The sequence below is a fragment of the Oncorhynchus tshawytscha genome, linkage group LG01, assembly GCF_018296145.1.
Source record: "Oncorhynchus tshawytscha isolate Ot180627B linkage group LG01, Otsh_v2.0, whole genome shotgun sequence".
NCBI classification, from domain to species: domain Eukaryota; kingdom Metazoa; phylum Chordata; class Actinopteri; order Salmoniformes; family Salmonidae; genus Oncorhynchus; species Oncorhynchus tshawytscha.
This window is the reverse complement of record NC_056429.1, coordinates 34,982,123-35,001,946: the sequence shown is the minus strand read 5'-3', so window position 1 is coordinate 35,001,946 and position 19,824 is coordinate 34,982,123. Positions and strand designations below refer to the sequence as shown.

The following is a 19,824-nucleotide window of genomic DNA, read 5'->3' as shown; positions in this document are numbered from 1 at the left end:
TATTCTGGAGTCGGGAGACAGGTGCATCTCAGGTTGCCTCCCAAATGGTAACTTATTGTGAGTCATGGTCCAAAATAGTGCACTGAATAGGGAATAGGGTCCCATTTGGGGTGCATGCTCTGTTGTATCTATGATAAATACAGCAAACAATGTCTTTCAGCCACTCGGCCAGACATTGTCAGCCATAGTGTGTGTGTGTGTGTGTGTGTGTGTGTGTGTGTCAACGCGTAAGCGTGCTGTAATTTATGTCAGCTGTCGACAAATCCACAGAGGGAAAAACAGACACATGGGCTATACAGTAGATCGAACGCAGACCTATTGTTTGCTATAACTGAAGAAAAAAGCATTTCCCATTCTTTTTCAGATGATATCCTAATCTAGCGAGGCACATTAGGAGGTGATTGTGTCTGGTGAACAGCCTGATTAATACCTGCTGTCACTCATCATTGTACATTACCAGACAAGTCCTCTCATAAATTGTTCGCAAATTCCCAATCCTAAATTGTCATCTCTGCGTGAATCGACGCTCCCTGAACATATGGTGTTGCTTCCTTCCTCTGTGTCAGCAAAAGGCATCAGTCCCCACTACTGAGGAAACATTTGAGTTGGACAGCATGTGCCAAACAGAGTAAGGCACAATCAACCAACAACTGTAATTGTTTTCACCTGTCTGAATACAGCTCAGGCAAGGAGAATGAAGGATTCCTTAATGAGAGTCTTGGACTAGTGCAAGGCAACACTCACCGCTCAGTAGCAGGCAGTGATCATAATCACTCATCGTAGGCTTATGAAGAAAGGTGTGTGTGTGTGTGTGTGTGTGTGTGTGTGTGTTGCCCATATAAACCAGAGTGAGAATTTTAGCTCAGACTTTTTACTAGCTATTTGCATAATTCTACTTAATTCTACCTAATAACAAAGTGGGGGAAGGGGAAGGCGGTGTTCAAGCTTCCTAAAGTACAGAATATTACTGTATTTTGTGTGGATACAGCATTCTCACTCAAGAGTGCAACAAATATAGCCTCAAATGCAAGTCTTAAAATACATTAATAAGCCATAGAACCTTTCCCAGCCCACAACATTTTCCCACAATGCACAATCATTAAATCTGTAAAAAGACATTTAAAGTATTTTATTGTGCGTTCTACAGTGTTTTACTGTTGAAATTACAGAAAAGTCTTACAGTGTGTGTGTGTGTGTGTGTGTGTGTGTGTGTGTACGCATGGTTGTGTGCGCTTGTCGTTGTTGTTTATGGAACCGGTCTACAGATCCACAGAGGGAAAAACAGCCACACAGGCAATGCAGTGAATCGAACGCACAAGACATGTTAAACAGACCTATCATTTGCTATAACTGAACGATGCAGCAGCGATGCAGTGGTATTCAAAAAGCGTCTCCCGTTCTTTTTCCCGATGATATCCTAATCTAGCGAGGCACATTAGGAGGTGATTGTGTCTGGTGAACAGCCTGATTAATACCTTTCGTCACTCCCCAGCGTACATTACACAGCCAAGCCCTCTCATAAATTGTTTGCAAAGTCCCAATCCTAAATGTGTCATCTCTGCGTGACTCGACGCTCCCTGAACATATGGTGTTGCTTCCTTCCTCTGTGTCAGCAAAAGGCATCAGTCCCCACTACTGAGGAAACGTTTGAGTTGGACAGCATGTGCCAAACAGAGTAAGGCACAATCAACCAACAACTGCCGTTGTTTTCACCTGTCTGAATACAGCGCAGGCAGGGAGAGACTTGGACTGGCGCAAGGCAGCACTCACCACTCAGTAGCTGGCAGTGATCATGAATCACTAATCGTAGGCAATTAAGAAGAAAGGTGTATGTGTTGCCCATACAAACCAGAGTGAGAATTTTAGCTCAGACTTTTTACTAGCTATTTGCATAATTCTACCTAATTGCTAAGTTCACCCTTTAAAATGACAACAGTTGACAAAGTCTGGGCTTCTTTCCCAACCCTCACCACTGAAACATCATTTAAACAGTATGCATAACCTATTAAAGACACTCACGGTACTCTGACGACTACTACATTTTGAGTGGTCATGACCGTATTAGAATGATACTTATACAAATGTGTGTGTTAGAGGCCAATCACAGACTCCCGCTCTATTACAAACGGCAGAACAAAGTGTGTGTGTGTAGATGAGAAATGTTTCAAATAGGCCTAGCATGTGCATCACTATCACCAGAGAGGAAGAGGTGAAGCAAGAGGAAAACTTCTGTCCAAAATCTGCCTCTGCCAGATAAGCAGATCTTTTTGCGTGGTAGTCTATGAGAGAGTGTCAAATTACAAGATGCTTATGTGATCAAATAGCATAATGTCTAGGTTGTTACAAATGCACTGTTATAAGTGGACTCACGTGCCATTCTGCAACTTAGTTGTGCTTGTTGTTCACACACGTATCTGCTCTCTCACTGGCTAGAATGGTCCCACCTGATCTCGTCTCCTGCTGCCTGCCTTCCATATTTTAGGACATGTATTTTCATTGTTAGAGCGGTTACTTGAACATCTTGTCAATATAATAGATCATCTTAGCTATCACGAGCCAACAAGAGTGAAGAAATTCGAGGCAGAGACATAAAGACACCATAGAGACACCCCAAAACATGTTCTGATTGGGGAAGGCCCACTCTGGTCTGCTTATTGAGCAAAACATCTCACTGGCTCAGCATAATAGAATCCGCCCTATGGTTGCGTTGCGTTCCCCTGCCGAGACGTTCTATGCATCAACCAATGGTTGCATGCCACGTCATCGACTGTGTCATCGACCACGAAAGGGTTCTACCTGGAACCAAAAAATGTTCTTCAAAGGGTTATGGGGACAGACGAAGAACCCTTTTAGTTCCTAAATAGCACCTTTTTCTCTAAGAGTGTAGTGATAAAGACAGCCAGTGGTTGCAGGGCAGTGTGTGAGCCATAATCAAAGTGTCAAGCTAATCTGTTGAGAGAGACTATAGATCTAGAGGCTACAGAGACTACAGTATATGAGCGAACTGAGTTGTAGACAGCCAGTGGTGATCAGCAGGGCAGAGCAGAGCAGGGGTAGTTACCTCATACTCCTGTGAGAAGCGGAGTCCGTCGTTGGCCTTAAGTCGCTCGATGTGGTTAGCCAGATCAGTGGTGGAGATGAAAGGGTGCTCCATCATCCCTGAAGGAGAGAGGAAGAATGTTACCTATTTACAGCGGTACATAAAACTTTCCTTAAGCTATGGATGAAAAGTACAACACAGTGTGATATATGGACGCACACACACTTGCAGCAGGTTGACGTTTATTGGGATGAGAGTGGTCCTGGAGGCAGAACTGAGCGATTTCTGCTAGATGTGCCAGCTGCAAAGTCAAAATTGGCTATATTGTAAACATTTATGAAAACAAAATGTGCTTTTTGATCCTAATTTAAGGTTAGGGTTAGGCATTAGGGTTAGCAGTGTGGTTAAGGTTAATGTTATGTTTAAAATCAGATGTTGTGACTTTGTGGCTGTGCAAGCTAGTGACCGTTCTGCAGAGCTGCCTCCAGAACAGGATTCATGACGAAAAAGCTAACCTGCACACATGCATGCACACAACAGACATACACACACGGAATGTGAGATATGCAACCAGTGAACTGATGCAAGTGTGATGACAAAGCACAGAGCTCATTGAGAGTGGTGATATGGAAAGAAGTGTGTGGAGAGAGAGAGAGAGAGAGAGAGAGAGAGAGAGAGAGAGAGAGAGAGAGAGGATGTTCAGAGCATCATGCTTTAACAACAGGTCACTTTCCAATTTTCCATGAAATGGTAGGTGCAAACTATCCCTTGGTATAGCTACATAAGACCAACATCTTAATACATTAGTAATGATATTGTCACAAGGCAAAACAATACTTTAGAAGATATACCATATACATTTGCTACCAGGTGATATATAGCTATTGATCCTGAAACGAATGATGCTGAAATTGTAACCTCAAAGTGCGGGACTTATAAACAGAACACATGTAGGTACAGTATATCATCTTTTTCAGCTGTAAAAGAGCTCAGGGATTGATGCAGGAACAATCCTTCATCTCTGCTTGTCCTCAAAGCAATAGCAAATGGATTATCCTCCAAAATGACAGGACAGACCGAGACACAGACACCACTAAACAACAAACACAGACACAAATGTCTCAAACATATAATATTGATTCAAATAATAAATGAATTATATCATTGTCAATAGAGGCTCTATGCATATTACTGTGTTCTTATCTTATTGGCTTATTATTAAAGACCCTAAGCTCTGACCTCTAAACCCTGACTCTCTTCTATAACCCCTGACCTCCCACAAACAGCAATCCAATCAAACACTGTGGATAGTTCTCAGCCAGCGGTGACAGGTAGCAGTTCTGAGGCCAGCCTGTCGAAAGGAAGTGACACAGCTAGTGGGGAAGGGTGGGGGTGGGAGTTCAGTGGAAGGGGGTGGGAGGATCCAGTCGACTGAGCTACAAATCAGATGGTCACAGAGGAGGTGCAGCTAGCATGGAGCCGAGATGAGATGGCCTTAGTGGGTGACATACAGAAATCAGCAGTGGAGGATGAATAGAGAGGGTGGAGGTGGGTGTTCTTGGAGGAGGGGGAGGGGGGGGTGTTCCAACTCAGCTCCCAAAGTAGCACCATCACAACACTTGCTGTCGGTTTTGGTGCAACAGTCACTGACTACATAAACTAACTACTGTATGTACAGATCAGGATCAGTTCTAACACTAATAAGTAATTGATGGGTAGTTATATTTGTCCTATTACAGCTCAGACTGTGCCTCAGGGGGAGTTGAGATATGCAAGAAAAAAATCACATTTCCAATTTACACATACATATAATTCACACTTGTACATGTGTGAATTGGAAATGTGTTTTTTTGCATATTCCAACTCCCCCTGAAGCACAGTCTGAGCTGTGATTGTGCTACTGAGAGAACTGATGCAGAGTGACTCAGAGATCAGAGAGAGAGAGAGAGAGATCAGAGAGAGAGAGCGAGAGAGAGATCAGAGAGGGAGCGAAAGAGAGCGAGAGAGAGAGAGATCACAGAGAGATCAGAGAGAGAGAGAGAGAGAGAGAAGGAAAGAGGATATGCTTAAATAGGTAGAAAACACAGGAGGAATGAAAACTAACTTGGAGTGTTCGGACAACTGAGGGCACTGGAACCTGTGGGGAGAAGATGGGGGAGGTCGGTGTGTCATACTCAACAGCCAAAACCAGAGGGATCATTCATGTTAAAGGGGAAAGAGAGGAAAAGGAGGGGAGAAGAGGGTAAAGAAGGATTAGGAGAGAGATAAAGGGGGATAGAGAAAGAGCATCAAGGTTTTCAGAACTGAAGAGAGTCAGTTTGTTAGGCTGAAACTGAGAGGAATGATGCAATTCCAGGAGGTCTCCATCCATGACAATAGCCTGGATCCAAATTGAACTGTTCGATTTCACCTCATGGTATTGGGTCCGGGCTACCATGACAGTCCAAACGTACCCTGACACATAACTGTCTTAGACATAAGACAGACTATACTGTATGTACTACTACCCTATATTAAAGTATCATAGAGTGCTTTAGTATGCAACAGAGGCATCGATGATGCAACGCCTGATGTCTAGCGCTGTTCTTCATTGTTGCTCATGAAGGACACACAAGGTAAGAGGCAACCTAGTCAACAACATACCTGCCTCTATTTGTGTAAACAACATCAGACAGGTCCCCCACTGCTAGAGACCCACAAGCTGCCCATCTAATAGCACATTACTAGAACAAATACTAAAGATCCCTGTGAAGGATCTAGCTTCACAACACCCCAGCGTGGAGGGATGGAGGGGAGAGAGATGAGATGAAGGGTTAGAGAGAGAGAGAAATAGAGAGAGAGAGAGAGACGGCATAAAGTAAGAAAGAGTGACAGCAGGAGACAGAGTGAGAAAGCGAGAAAGAGGGCGAGAGAGAGCGCACAGGGAGAAAGTGCTAGAGAGAGAGAGAGAGGAGAGGAGGAAGCACAGGAAGAAAGGGCGAGTGATTCTGTGGGCTTATATTCGAGTTCAACGCTGCTTCCAATGGTAGTTAATTAGCAAGCTGGGTCATTGCAGCCCATTAGAAGAGACACAGAGTCTGTGTCCCAAATGGCACCCTATTCCCTATTTAGTGCACGACATTTGACCAGGACCCTGCTTGCCAGTTATTTATTTAAAACATACTTTTATTTGCCCGCCCGGCTATTTAAAAGGACAGGCGGCTATTTGAGCTTTTAATTTAAGTTTAACGGTATGATAAGAGACCATTTAGGCTTCTTAATAAGGTTATAAATGGAAGTTTAGAGGGAGAGGACATCTCAACTTTCAGACTAAAACCAGCGCTTTGAGTTGCTGATCGACAGATAGTACCTTCAATCCTCAACTACAGTATCTCTCTTTGCATAGAGTATACCAACTTCACCTCAACCCAAGTACTACAAATACTACAAGAGTGATATGATCCTATACATTAGGCCTTGTTAACTTACAATCCTTCTCATCCTCAAACCTCCCAATATAACAAAGACAAGATGATGACATCCACGCAGAAAGTTCTCCAGTTTTAAAAACAAAAACAAATAACACTGAGAAAGTGTGAAATTAACACACTGCTTAATGTATTTCCGAGAATACCTTAGCTTTCGAGTAAATTGTAGTTACCACCCATGACTGTATTTGTTTGTGACAGAGACATCATTGCTGCATTTATCCATTTTTGGTTCCATGGACTTCACCAAGTGAGATCCTAATTGAATATGTTATTAGATTTTTTTTTAAAGACATCCTCAGTGATTTTTGAACTTCTCCTGTTGAAAAGAAATATCCCAAGTATAAAATACAGTCATGTCCACACACTAAAGGGTACACAAATTATGTTTTAAGCAAAATAGTGGTGTTAAGAAAACTGAAAACTTCAAGGAGTAGGGAATTCAATAAATTGGTTTGATGGTATTGTGATGTCATCCGCCTCCCCCCTTGCGTGAGGAACAATAGAGAGCAATAGTGAACAAAAGAGAAAACGCCCCCCCATTTGTGCTGTGCTATGTCATGCCTTAACTGTACCACCTATAAGAGATGTGCCTTTTGTTAAGTAAATCAGATGTTAAATCATGTGAAAAGGAGACTGGAGTGCCACTTTAGCACAATGCCATACACATTTTCTAAGGCTTTACTTTGAGTGTCCCGAGTTTTACCCAAATACAGGAGCCTGGAACTCATACACATCACTGTGAACCAAACCATGACAATCATTAACATGTTTCCCAGTATGCTCTATTGCAGTTTGATTTTTAAAAATAGTTTGTTTCATTATCTGTTTGTGCATGTGCATGTACATGGATTAATTAATTAATATTATGCCACTCAAATAAAAATGACAAATATTTTCTAAACTGATCCAATATGTTACTTAGAATTATTGCACCTGTTACTGAAATGGCTGTTCTAGTTTAGTTCTAGTTCTGGAAAACCTGGGAAATGTATCATCATTTTTCAATTCTACCTGCAAGTCACATTATGCCAGTTTGCAAAGTGATGTGTAATTCCTATGGAATCCAGCCAGAGTTAGGATATCCAACAGTTGGCGGTTGTATTAATCTGCATTCGGAATGACTTCCAGGATTAGGAACATTGTGCGGAGACTACCTAAAACATTTAAACTGGACAAAACATTTCAGTAACGGGTGCAAAAAATGTAACTAACGCCCCCCAAGAAATGTAACTAACGCCTCCCAAAAAATGTAACCTTTATTTTTCCAGGCAAATCAGTAAAGAACAAAATCTTATTTGCAATGATGGCCTACCCCGGCCAAATCCTAACCCGGACAATGCTGGGCCAATTGTGCGCCGCCCTATGGGACTCCCAGTCACGACAGCCTTGTATCGTACCAGGCTCTGTAGTGACGCCTCTAGCACTGAGATGCAGTGTCTTAGACCGCTGCGCCACTCGGGACCCCCCAAAGCATCAATGCACGTGCACAAACATAGATACTGAAACAAACAATTCCAAAACTAAACCTGCAATAGAGCATGCTGGGAAATATAATAATGATGGGTGTGGTTTTGGTTCAAAGAGATGTATATGAGTTTCAGGTCACTCTATTAGGGTAATACAAGACCCTTAAAATAAGGCCGTATGAAATGTGTAAGGTATTGTGTTACAAATACACATTTTTTATCACTTGGTGATGTCAGGAGGGCTGAAAATGGATGAATGCAACAAGCATATATCTCAGTCACTAACAAATACAGTCATGGGTGTTTTTTTATTTGAAAGATCAGGCACTCTGGGAAATATTTGAATAAGGGTTTAAACTAAGCAGTGTTCATTTAACACGGTTCCTGATGTCTATATGGGTCCACAAACTCAATACTTTCAGTGTTGATTTAACACTCTGTGTTTATTTTATTTTTACACTGGAGAATGTGGTGTGCAGTAAAGCAGGTACATTCCACCGATGATAGTCGGCATAATTGAATGTCGACAATCTTTAATTTGAGATAACCGGCATCTGATATTATTCTAATTTAGCTGAATCTAATTTAGCTGCATATACACTGAGAACTCAGATGGTTTTCCTATTACATCTTCCAAAGCTGTCCTGTGAGCTGCATTACACTGCTTCTCCTATCAAAGTGGTTACAAAAATCTACACATTTACCAGAATTTATCAAAGCGTAAGAGTGTGACCAGTGGAGGTGGCTCGAGGCCAGGTTTTATAAGCAACCTTGTTAGAGATTTGACTGTAGGCAAAGTGGAAAGTTTGGCCATGGTTGTTAAACTTAAGTGCGTCTGTGTGGGTTGTTTTGTCTGCTCAACAAGATCTCGAAGTTTCCCTTCGAAATTCTACGTATTATGGATGAAGGTCTATTTTTGACCCATTCATTCTGCATGGTCACAGGGTTAATCCCGTGTGGTTACAGGGGTGAAACGGAAACAACTCAAAGGGTTAACTGTATGTGTTCATTCCCGAGTGGTTAAGGTTAGGACTATAGTTTACAGGAGGCTCAAAACAAAAATAATGAAAAACAACGCACTCAGGTATCATCAGTATTCACAGTGTTCTGGCGGCTTGCTAGAACATTGTGAACTGCGATAGCGCAGTGGTCTGAGCAGCGTGCTCCAACTCTGAGAATCATGAGTTTTCTCCCAGTGTTTTTTTTTGGGGTGAGTGCAGAGAAAGGCCTATCGACGTTCTTAGGACCTTTTCAAATGTCCGAATTTGCGGTGTGTGTCTAGTGATCAGTCTGGTCTGCTAGTGTGTCTGGGTGGGTGCGTTTGTGTTTGTGTGCGTCTATACCTTGTGTCTGGTAGTTAAGTCGTCTCATCTCCACAGGGTCAGAGGAGTGGGCCAACAGAGAGTCCTTCACCCCAACAGAGTGCTCATCCTTGGCAGAGGGAGATGCACGTTTCCTGGGGAGAGAGGCAGGGAGGATAGGCCATGAGAGGAGCTGTAAGCACAGTATATTCTCTGTTCCAAAATTCACACTACTATTTAGAATGTAATGTATTTGGCATGTATTCTAAGTGGCATGCTAAAAGGCCTTTAGACATTGGAATGTAACCATACAGCAGGGGCCTGCTGGCTTGGGATGGTCAACCCCTTACACAGATTACCCATCAGAACCCAACCCAAAGACTGACATCTGTTTATTGCTGCAATCATGTGGAAGATACCAGATACCAAGACGATGCTCAATTTGCAGGTAGTTAAAAGTCATGTTGAGATGTGTAACTTCCTGAAGCAGAGGCACACATCTACTCTTCAGAGTCAGATCAGAATCCCAGAATCGCATTTACACAAACCCGGAAATTGACTTAATGAATAGGTGCTTCCAGTAATAGACCATGTCCAAAGACAGACAAGACACAAAGTCAACATACAGAATGCAAAATATAAATACAGTACACATAAATAAGTACATTTGTTTTATGTCCAAAACTGCACCATCCCTGCTATATAATGCCCTACTTTTGACCATAGCCACAGCCCTCAGCTCTGGTCAAAAATAATGCGTTATATCGGGTGCAATTTGAGTATGCTGCTGTTAAATAACACTGTCTGCTGTTCGTTGGTTCCCCAGATGAGGCCGTTTATGTGTGGAGGGCCCAATTTACTGTCTACACAGCTGGGGGGGAAGTGGTGACACAGTTTTAGGTTTACGCTCATTAAAACCTCTAATTTCCCCCATATGAATGTGTGAAAACAAAACAGGCTGAGCAATTAACGGATCGGTTGCAGTGACAGACTAGCAAGGCTGGCTAATTACAGAGGTGGAGAGAAAGAGAGAAGGAGGGAGGGAAGGAGAGAGGGGAGTGGGAGAGGGAGGGACTTGGGGAAGAGGAAAGGGGGATGGAGTAGGGAGAGGAGAGAAAGAAAGAGAGGGAGAGGAGGAAGGAAAGTAGGAAGAGGGGAGAGAGAGAAACAGAGAGAGAGCACATCTCCTCCATTCCCAATGCACAACACACGTCTCCTAGCGCGAGCATGATAACTGAGGTCTTAAGTGTTGACATGTTACAGCTGCTGCCAAGCAAATGCATTAAAGCATGCGTTTGTTTCTCTGGGTAGCGCTAACATGACGCTAACATGTCATGTGCAGCAGCCTTCATCGCTGAGTGCTGCTGCTGATGTGCTCACCTAACTCTGTCTCAGGGGCAGCTATTAGTGATGCCATGCTATCACAGCTGTCTATGAGAGGTGTCAGTCATGTTACTAGCCCTAAACTTACAGTTTATATACACCTTAGCCAAATACATTCATACTCATTTTTTGACCATTTCTGACATGTAATCCTATAAAAAATTCCCTGTCTTAGGTCAGTTAGTATCATCACTTCATTTTAAGAATGTGAAATAATAGTAGAGAGAATGATTTAAGCTATTATTTCTTTCATCACATTCCCAGTGGGTCAGAAGTTTACATACACTCAATTAGTATTTGGTAGCATTGCCTTTAAATTGTTTAACTTGGGTCAAACGTTTTGGGTAGCCTTCCACAAGCTTCCCACAATAAGTTGGGTGAATTTTGACCCATTCCTCCTGACAGAGCTGGTGTAACTGAGTCAGGTTTGTAGGCCTCCTTGCTCGCACACACTTTTTCAGTTCTGCCCACAAATTTTCTATAGGATTGAGGTCAGGGCTTTGTGATGGCCACTCCAATACCTTGACTTTGTTGTCCTTAAGCCATTTTGCCACAACTTTCGAAGTATGCTTGGGGTCATTGTCCAATTGGAAGACCCATTTGCTTCAATACCCATTTGCTTCAATATATCCACATAATTTTCCTCCCTCACGTGAAGTGGACCAGTCCCTCCTACAGCAAAGCACCCCCACAACATCATGCTGCCACCCCTGTGTTTCAAGGTTGGGATGGTGTTGTTCGGCTTGCAAGCCTCCCCCTTTTTCCTTCAAACATTTCGATGGTAATTATGGCCAAACAGTTCTATTTTTGTTTCATCAGACCAGAGGACATATCTCCAAAAAGTATGATCTTTGTCCCCATGTGCAGTTGCAAACCGTAGTCAGGCTTTTTTTATGGCGGGTCTGGAGCAGTGGCTTCTTCCTTGCTGAGTGGCCATTCAGGTTATGTTGATATAGGACTCACTTTACTGTGGATATAGATACTTTTGTACCTGTTTCCTCCAGCATCTTCACAAGGTCCTTTGCTGTTCGGCAATTGATTTATACTTTTTGCACCAAAGTACATTCATCTCTAGGAGACAGAACGCGTCTCCTTCCTGAGCGGTATGATGGCTGCGTGGTCCCATGGGGTTTATACTTGCGTACTATTGTTTGAACAGATGGACGTGGTACCTTCAGGCATTGGAAATTGCTCCTAAGGATGAACCAGACGTGTGGAGGTCTACAATTTTCTTCTGAGGTCTTGGATGATTTCTTTTGATTGTCCCATGATGCCAAGCAAAGAGGCACTGAGTTTGAAGGTAGGCCTTGAATTACATCCACAGGTACACCTCAAATGGACTCAAATAATATTAATCAGCCTATCAGAAGCATCTAAAGCCAACATTTTCTGGAATTTTCTAAGCTGTTTAAAGGCATAGTCAACTTAGTGTATGTAAACTTCTGACCCACTGGAATTGTGATAAAGTGAATTATAAGTGAAATAATCTGTCTGTAAACAATTGTTGGAAAAATGACTTGTGTCATGCACAAAGTAGATGTCCTAACTGACTTGCCAAAACTATAGTTTGTAAACAAGAAATTTGTGGAGAGGTTGAAAAATGAGTTTTAATGACTCCAACCTAAGTGTATGTAAACTTCCGACTTCAACTGTAACTGCAGTGCACTACTTTTGACGAAAGCCTTTAAGGCTCGGGTCAATAGAGCTGCACTATATAGGAGATAAGATGCCATTTAGGACACAGCCACGGAGATGGACGGTGAGATGATGATTGTAATGGAGATCGTAATAAAGCATGGAGGCAGGAAATAAGGAAGTGTGGGAAAAGCGTGCTTTGTTATTCTGACTATTGCCTAGGAAACGACATGTAATTTGAACTCCACTTTTTGCATTTAGCTTGCAAGGCATCAGGGCTGCAGGTGTGTGTGGGTGTTGGTGGGGGGAACCGGGCAAAGGAGAAACCACAGACTATGAACTCTCAGAGAGATGTAGCTCAACAGATCAACAAGATCAAAGACATTTCTCAAAGCTGCCTGTAAACATTGCCCACACACGCATGCACATATTTGCATGCTCACACGCGCAAACACTACATGCGTGGACACACACACAGATGCACACACATAGACACACAGCCAGTCAAGAGCCAGACATGTCTCCTGTGAAAAAACACAACACACCAGTCAAAGAAAGGTGTGATGTGTTATAGTGATGGGAAGTTCAGTCAGAAGAACGATTCTGTAGACTCATTTTGTTCATTTCAGTCAGTAATGGCCAGAACACGCAGGACCCCCACACCAGCGAATGATGAACTGAAAACTTGAAAGAGTCCTGATTCTACAAGCCTCTCGTTCATCACAGTTGGCAGGCAGGAGCCCCTACCGGCGAACGATGAACTGAAAACTGTCATAATCCGACAAACATCTCTTTCACGTGTCGTTTACCGTGGTGTGCTTATTGAAGCTGTCATTTGTGACTGAGACTTGTTGTTTAAACAATGTAGGCCTACATTTGTTGATTGCTAGGGATACAAATAAGATGACGTCCTTATACATTTGAAACAAGGTCTAGTTGTGGCCACATCCGGACTAGATTGTGAACGACTGTTGGAGGAGTGCATTGCTCAACTGCCGTGAGGGTGATAAGCACAATATGGTTCGCGAACTGCAGCCCCCAAACGATTTGTTCTCGAGTTCAAGTTTGTTTAGTAGAGGCTGTTCATGCTTTGATTCTTCAAAGCCGATTCCATCACAACATTCAATAATTCATGAATTGTGTTCATTCTTGCGCCATGAGATGAATTGTCAGTTAACATATATTTTTATCCTCTATGCTGCCTGCAGCATGATCTATTTTCCTTTGAGTAATTATGACAGACAGTTGTTGGTCAGAGCACATCTCTAGAGCTGTTGAGTCAGAGGACTGTATATCAATCCTGCTGCTAGCAGGCCAAAAGAACGACTAAAATGAACGAGTCACTCAGAAAAACGAATCATGACTTTCGAGTCAGTAAAAAGAGTAGTAGAAAAAGAATCGATCGCATACTGGACCTCGCTATGTGTGATCTTGACAGTGTAGTAGAAACAAAGAGCATGTCAGTCTGTCACTCTGACTCTCTACATCAGGCATCAGTCAGAACAGAACAGAGTGGAGCAGCCTGACCCAGAAACACATCTTATAGAGGAGTAAAGGCATCTGTCCACATGCTTCCCAGCTCAACTACCTTTTGTGACGTTTTTGTTACTTTGTGTTTCAGCGAGGGTTTTATCAGTTGTTTGGGCACAACAGCAAAAAGCTCGAGGCAAGCCGAAGTCAGTAGACGAAGTCTACTCCCATTCGTCGGTGATTGGTCAACGGCAGGGGTTCTTCAATTAAGTGTTTTGTTTTGTCATTCCATGAGAGACGAATCGGTTTCATGCACATATTTTCACTTTAGAAATACTGCAATAACGTCTTAATTTGATGTAAAAACATATTTTTTTTCAAGCGAAGGTCTTTTAAGGGACTATGCAAGCACACTCGTTCAGCCAGCTGACGCCTTAGCATGCTGACGCCTTAGGGGGAGGGGAGAGGAAGCGTGTGCTGCAGATTGACAGCCAAGCCAGGGTTGAGAGGGGGGAAAGTGGTGTACGGGTGTAAAACAGGAGAGAAGTACTAACCTTTCTTGTTTGCTGCGTTCACAGAAAGCAGGGGGAAAGTGAGCGAGGGAGAAAACAGAGAGAGGGAGAGAGAGAGGGAGGAGGATTAAATTACAGGGTTAAAGCATAGAAGCAGTGGATGGGGAACAGCATCTGGCTAATACAAGCTCTTTACTTCACACCTCCCTCCATCCCTCATTCCATCCATCCCTCCCTCCCACCCTCTCTCTCTCCTCCAATCTCTCAGCCCTGCGGTTTTATTCAGATAAAAACGCTGACATTTTGAAAATGAGTTTTTTTCCTCCAGGGGCCCAGATCTCAGTCCCTGTCACTGTGATCATCTTCAACAAGTGTTTAAATATATATATATTTTTCTTTACAACCCATTCTCTTAAGATACATATGCTGGGATATTTTTTTTAAAGGAGGATCTACATATCTGCTATGTGGGGAATTCAGGAGATAATTATATTCTCTGCAGTTGGACAGGCTTGATGATGGTGCACTCTGCTCTCTCAGGTTACTTGAGATAGATATTGTACTAGCTCAGTGGAAATACAGTAGGCTGCATCCTGCAACTAACGTCCCGTTATCAACTATGTTATCCTACTACATTGTGTGGACAGATGAGGATGGGGTTATTATATAATAAGCTGTTTCACCTCATATACTTTTGCAACTGTTGAAATGTCTATAGATCTGCCTCTTGTACTGTGTTTTGTAGCGTTTACATTAATTTATATTTGAATACAATCCATTCCAGCAAAATGACTTCCAAGTCATAAAAAGTTGCTATGTGTCCTGGCATGGACATCAGAGAGTTATAGGCCTATGCAGTCAAATAGGCATGTTAAATTGGGACACTTCAAAAGATTTCTTCTCATTTGCTGTGAAGAAATCCTCCACCCTCCTGCCATCTAAGTCAGCCTTGCCTGAACTTTTCCACAGAGAAATACTTTGAATTACTAGTTCAGCTGAGTTCAGCTTATTACTTTCCTGGGTTGTTGTGTAAGAGCGAGTTGAGGTCTGGCTCCTTCTGATCGCCAGAGTGAGGAGAATTAAGGTGAGGTCAAGCATTTTGGAATGCTTTTTTAAATGATTACGTCCTTTTTAATGATCAAGTCAAGCACCTGATTCCCTTTTTTGTTCAAGCAGAGCTGAAGCGTCTGAGAAGTAAGGAGAGCTACACTACCACAAGCCCAAGCAACTCAAAGACTGAACAAACAGTAAGAGAGAAGGCTGACAAAAGAGGAGAAGAAAGTTGAACAGACAGAAGAAGACAGAGAAAGGAGGACCAGCTCGTCCCATCCCAGCAGTGTGCTAGCTGGCTGAGATTTTATTATTAGCGGAAGGAGCATATGGATCCCCTGTTCTTCTCTCTCTCTCTTACGCTAGCTCAGCTAGAAGCTCTAAGGACAGCTACATTCAAAGAGAGCAGCGAAAACACAGCTGGGCCAACTCTGGGAGAGCATGGCCACAGGCTACCTGACTGAGATACCTCCCATATCAATGCCCACTCACTCCAAGGAGAGAGTCTCACAGAGCCTATAGGACTTCAGGCTGAGGCTAGATGAATGTCTATCTGTCTTGATGGAGTAACCACTGAACTCCAACGAATGAAGGCCAGTCAAGTTCTTCCACACCAATCTCAACAAACCATTTCTGTATGGACCACACTATGTGCATGGGGGTATTGATTGTCATGCTGAAACAAGAAAGGGTCTTCCCAAAACTGTTGCCACAAAGTTGGAAGCACAAGAACCATCTAGATTGTAATTGTACGATATAGCATTAAGATTTCCCTTCACTGGAACTAAGGGGTCTAGCCCGAACCATGAAAAACAGCTCCAGACTGGAATTCCTCCTCCTCCAAACTTTACAGGTGACACTATGCATTCGGGCAGGTAGCATTCTCCTGGAATCTGCCAAACCCAGGGTCGTCTGTCAGAATGTGGAAGATGGTGAAGCGTGATTCAACATTCCAGCGAACGCTGCTTCCCACTGCTTCAGAGTCCATTGGTGGCGAGCTTTACACCACTCCAGCCGACGCTTGATGAGCTTAGGCTTGTGTGCGGCTGCTCGGCCATGGAAACCCATTTCATGAAGCTCCCGACGAACAGTACTTGTGCTGACGTTGCTTCCAGAGGCAGTTTGCAACTCAGTATTGTTGCAACCGAGGACAGAAGATTTTTATGCGTTTCGCGCATCAGCATTCGGCGGTCCCGGTCTGTGGGCTTGTGTGGGCTATAACTTTGCGGCTGAGACGTTGTTGCTCCTAGACATTTCCACTTCACAATAACAGCACTTACAGTTGACCAGGGCAGCTCTAGCAGGGCAGAAAACTGACTTGTTGGAAAGGTGGCATCCTATCATGGTGCCACATTGAAAGTCACTGAGCTCTTCAGTAAGGCCATTCTACTGCCGGTCATCTATGGAGTTTGCATGGCTGTGTGCTCAATTTTATACACCTGTCAGCAACGGGTGTGGCTGAAATTGTCGAATCCACTCATTTGTAGGGGTGTCCACTTACTTATGTATATACAGAGCATTCGGAAAGTATTCAGACACATGTTGTTGAGTTACAGCCTTTTTTAAAAAATGGATTAATAAACTATTTTCCTCATCAATCTACAGACAATACCCTTCAATGACAAAGCGAAAACACGTTTTTAGACATTTAACACGTACATTTATTTTTATTTTTATTTTTATTCAGACCCTTTGCAATGAGACTCGAAATTAAGCTCAGGCGCATCCTGCTTCTATTGATCATCATTGAGATGTTTCTACAGCTTGATTGGAGTCCATCAGTGGTAAATTCAATTGATTGGTCATGATTTGGAAAGGCACACACCTGTCTATATAAGGTCCCACATTTGACAGTGCATGTCAGTGCATAAACCAAGTCATGAAGTTGAAGGAACTGTCCGTAGAGCTCCGAGACAGGATTGTTTTGAGGCACCCAAAAACAGAGACTCTTCCTAGAGCTGGCCGCACAGCCAAACTGAGCAATCGGGGGAGAAGGGCCTTGGTCAGGGAGGTGGCCAAGAACCCGATGGTCACCCGGACAGAGCTCTAGAGTTCCTCTTTGGACATGGGAGAACCTTCCAGAAGGACAACCATCTCTGCAGAATTCCACCAATCAGGCTTTTATGGTAGATTGGCCAGACTGAAGCCACTCCTCAGGTAAAAGGCACATGACAGCCTGCTTGGAGTTTGCCAAAAGGCACCTAAAGACTCTCAGACCATAATAAACAGGAATCTCTGGCCTGATGAAACCAAGATTGAACTCTTCGGCCTGAATGCCAAGAGTCACATCTGGAGGAAACCTGGCAACATCCATACGATGAAGCCTAGTGGTGGCAGCATCATGCTGGGGGGGATGTTTTTCAGTGGCAGGTAATGGGAGACTCGTCAGGATCGAGGGAAAGATGAACGGGCCAAAGTACAGAGAGATCCTTGATGAAAACCTGCTCCAGAGCGCTCAGGACCTCAGACTGGGGCGAAGGTTCACATTCCAACAGGAAAACGACCTTAAGCACACAGCCAAGACAACACAGGAGTGGCTTTGGGACAAGTCTCTAAATGTCCTTGAGTGGCCCAGCCAGAGCCCAGACTTGAAACCGATCAAACATCTCTGGAGAAACCTGAAAATAGCTGTGCAGCAACACTCCCCATCCAACCTGACAAAGAACAATGGGAGAAACTACCCAAATACAGGTGTGCCAAGCTTGTAGCTTTATACCGAAGAGAATGCGAGCCCGTGATCGCTGCCAAAAGTGCTTCAACAAAGTACTAAGTAATGTGTCTGAATACTTATGTAAATGTCATATTTCAGTTTCTTATTTAAAAAATAAATAAATTAGCAAACATTTCTAAAATCCTGCCTTTGCTGTGTCATTATGGGGTGTTGTGTGTAGATTAATGAGGGGGGGAAAAACAATACGGTTGTATACGGTGTATAGTGCCAAGAATAATTTTTTTTGCACTTTGCTTTAAGTACATGCAACAACTTGAAGGTGTTATTTCTATAAAATGACAGTATACTGCTGTTTTCTGATTTCAATTCGTTTTATATTTTGTACTGTGACCACACTTGGTTGAGTGCGTCAATATTTCTGCAGTGCCATCTGGTTCATGGTTATCCCTTGGAACATGAATTAACACACTCTCAAAAAAATGGGGTATGGTTAGGATACAGTGTTGTTCCCTGGGGTGCAAAAAAAAGTGAAAGGTACACTTCACAGGTACACATATGAACTCACATGGTACAGTTCGGTACCTTGTAAGTATAATCAGACATGTTTCTACCCAACATTTAGAATATGAAGTACGATCACCATTCATAAGTGGGGGCAATGTACTGGTAGGGCTCATTAGCATATTTTGGGATGCGGTCAAATACACTATACAAAAGTATGTGGACACCCCTTCAAATTAGAGGAATAGACTATTTCAGCCACACCTGTTGCTGACAGGTGTATAAAATCGAGCAGAGACTTTCAATGTGGCACCATCATAAGATGCAACCGTTCCAAGAAGTCAGTTCGACAAATTTCTGCCCTGATAGAGCTGCCCCGTTCAACTGTAGGTGCTGTTATTGTGAAGTGTAAACGTCTCGGCACAACAATGCCTCAGCCGCAAAGTGATAGGCCACACAAGCTCAAAGAACGGGACCGCCGAGGGCTGAAGGGTGTAGCACATAAAAATTGGTTGTCCCCTGTTGCAACACTCAATACGAGTTCCAAACTGCCTGTGGAAGCTACGTCGGTGCATAAACTGCGCAATGCCAAGCATCGGATGGAGTGGTGTAAAGCTCGCAGCCATTGGACTCTGGAGCAGTTGAAACGTGTTCTATGGAGTGTTGAATCACGCTGCACGCATCACCATCTTCCAGTCTGACAGACAAATCTGGGTTTGGTGGATGCCAGGAGAATGCTACCTACTCCACTGTAAAGTTTGGAGGAGGAGGAATAATGGTCTGGGGCTGTTTTTCATTGTTCAGCCTTGGCCCCTTAGTTCCAGTGAAGGGAAATCATAATTCTACAGCATACAATGACATTCTAGACGATTCTGTGCTTCCACCTTTGTGGCAACAGTTTCCTGTTTCTGCATGACAATGCCCCCATGCACAGAAATGGTTTGTCAAGATCGATGTGGAAGAACTTGACTGGCCTGCTCAGAGCCCTGACCAATCCCATCGAACACCTTTGGGATGAATTGGAATGCAGACCGTGAGCCAGGCCTAATCGCCCAACATCAGTGCCCGACCTCACTAACGGTCTAGTGGAAGCAAGTCCCAGCAGCAATGTTCCAACATCTAGTGGAAAGCCTTCCCAGAAGAATGGAGGCTTTTATAGCAGCAAACTCCATATTAACGCCCAGGATTTTGGAATGAAATGTTTCGACAAGCAGGTGTCCACATACCTTTGGTCATGTAGTGTATATGTGCATTTGTGCCAACTGTCATGCCGATGCAAGTTAACCACCTCTTTTGACACTGTCTGCTCTACACACGTGAGTCTG

At 43.3% G+C, this 19,824-nt stretch overlaps 1 protein-coding gene across 2 annotated transcripts in view; it reads right to left on the bottom strand.

Annotated features, from left to right (window-relative positions):
- Positions 1–19,824, bottom strand: part of LOC112249942 (receptor-type tyrosine-protein phosphatase F-like) — a 318,952-nt gene that overhangs the window by 16,378 nt on the left and 282,750 nt on the right. Inside the window, exons 25-28 of one of the 2 annotated variants that reach the window (XM_024419699.2) lie at positions 14,320–14,331; positions 9,320–9,432; positions 5,145–5,177; positions 3,062–3,159 (exon numbers count right to left, since the gene is read on the bottom strand). In XM_024419699.2, the coding sequence (XP_024275467.1) occupies positions 3,062–3,159; positions 5,145–5,177; positions 9,320–9,432; positions 14,320–14,331 (256 nt within the window). The remainder of the gene's footprint in view (positions 1–3,061; positions 3,160–5,144; positions 5,178–9,319; positions 9,433–14,319; positions 14,332–19,824) is intronic. The other variant, XM_024419707.2, reaches the window with a different exon arrangement.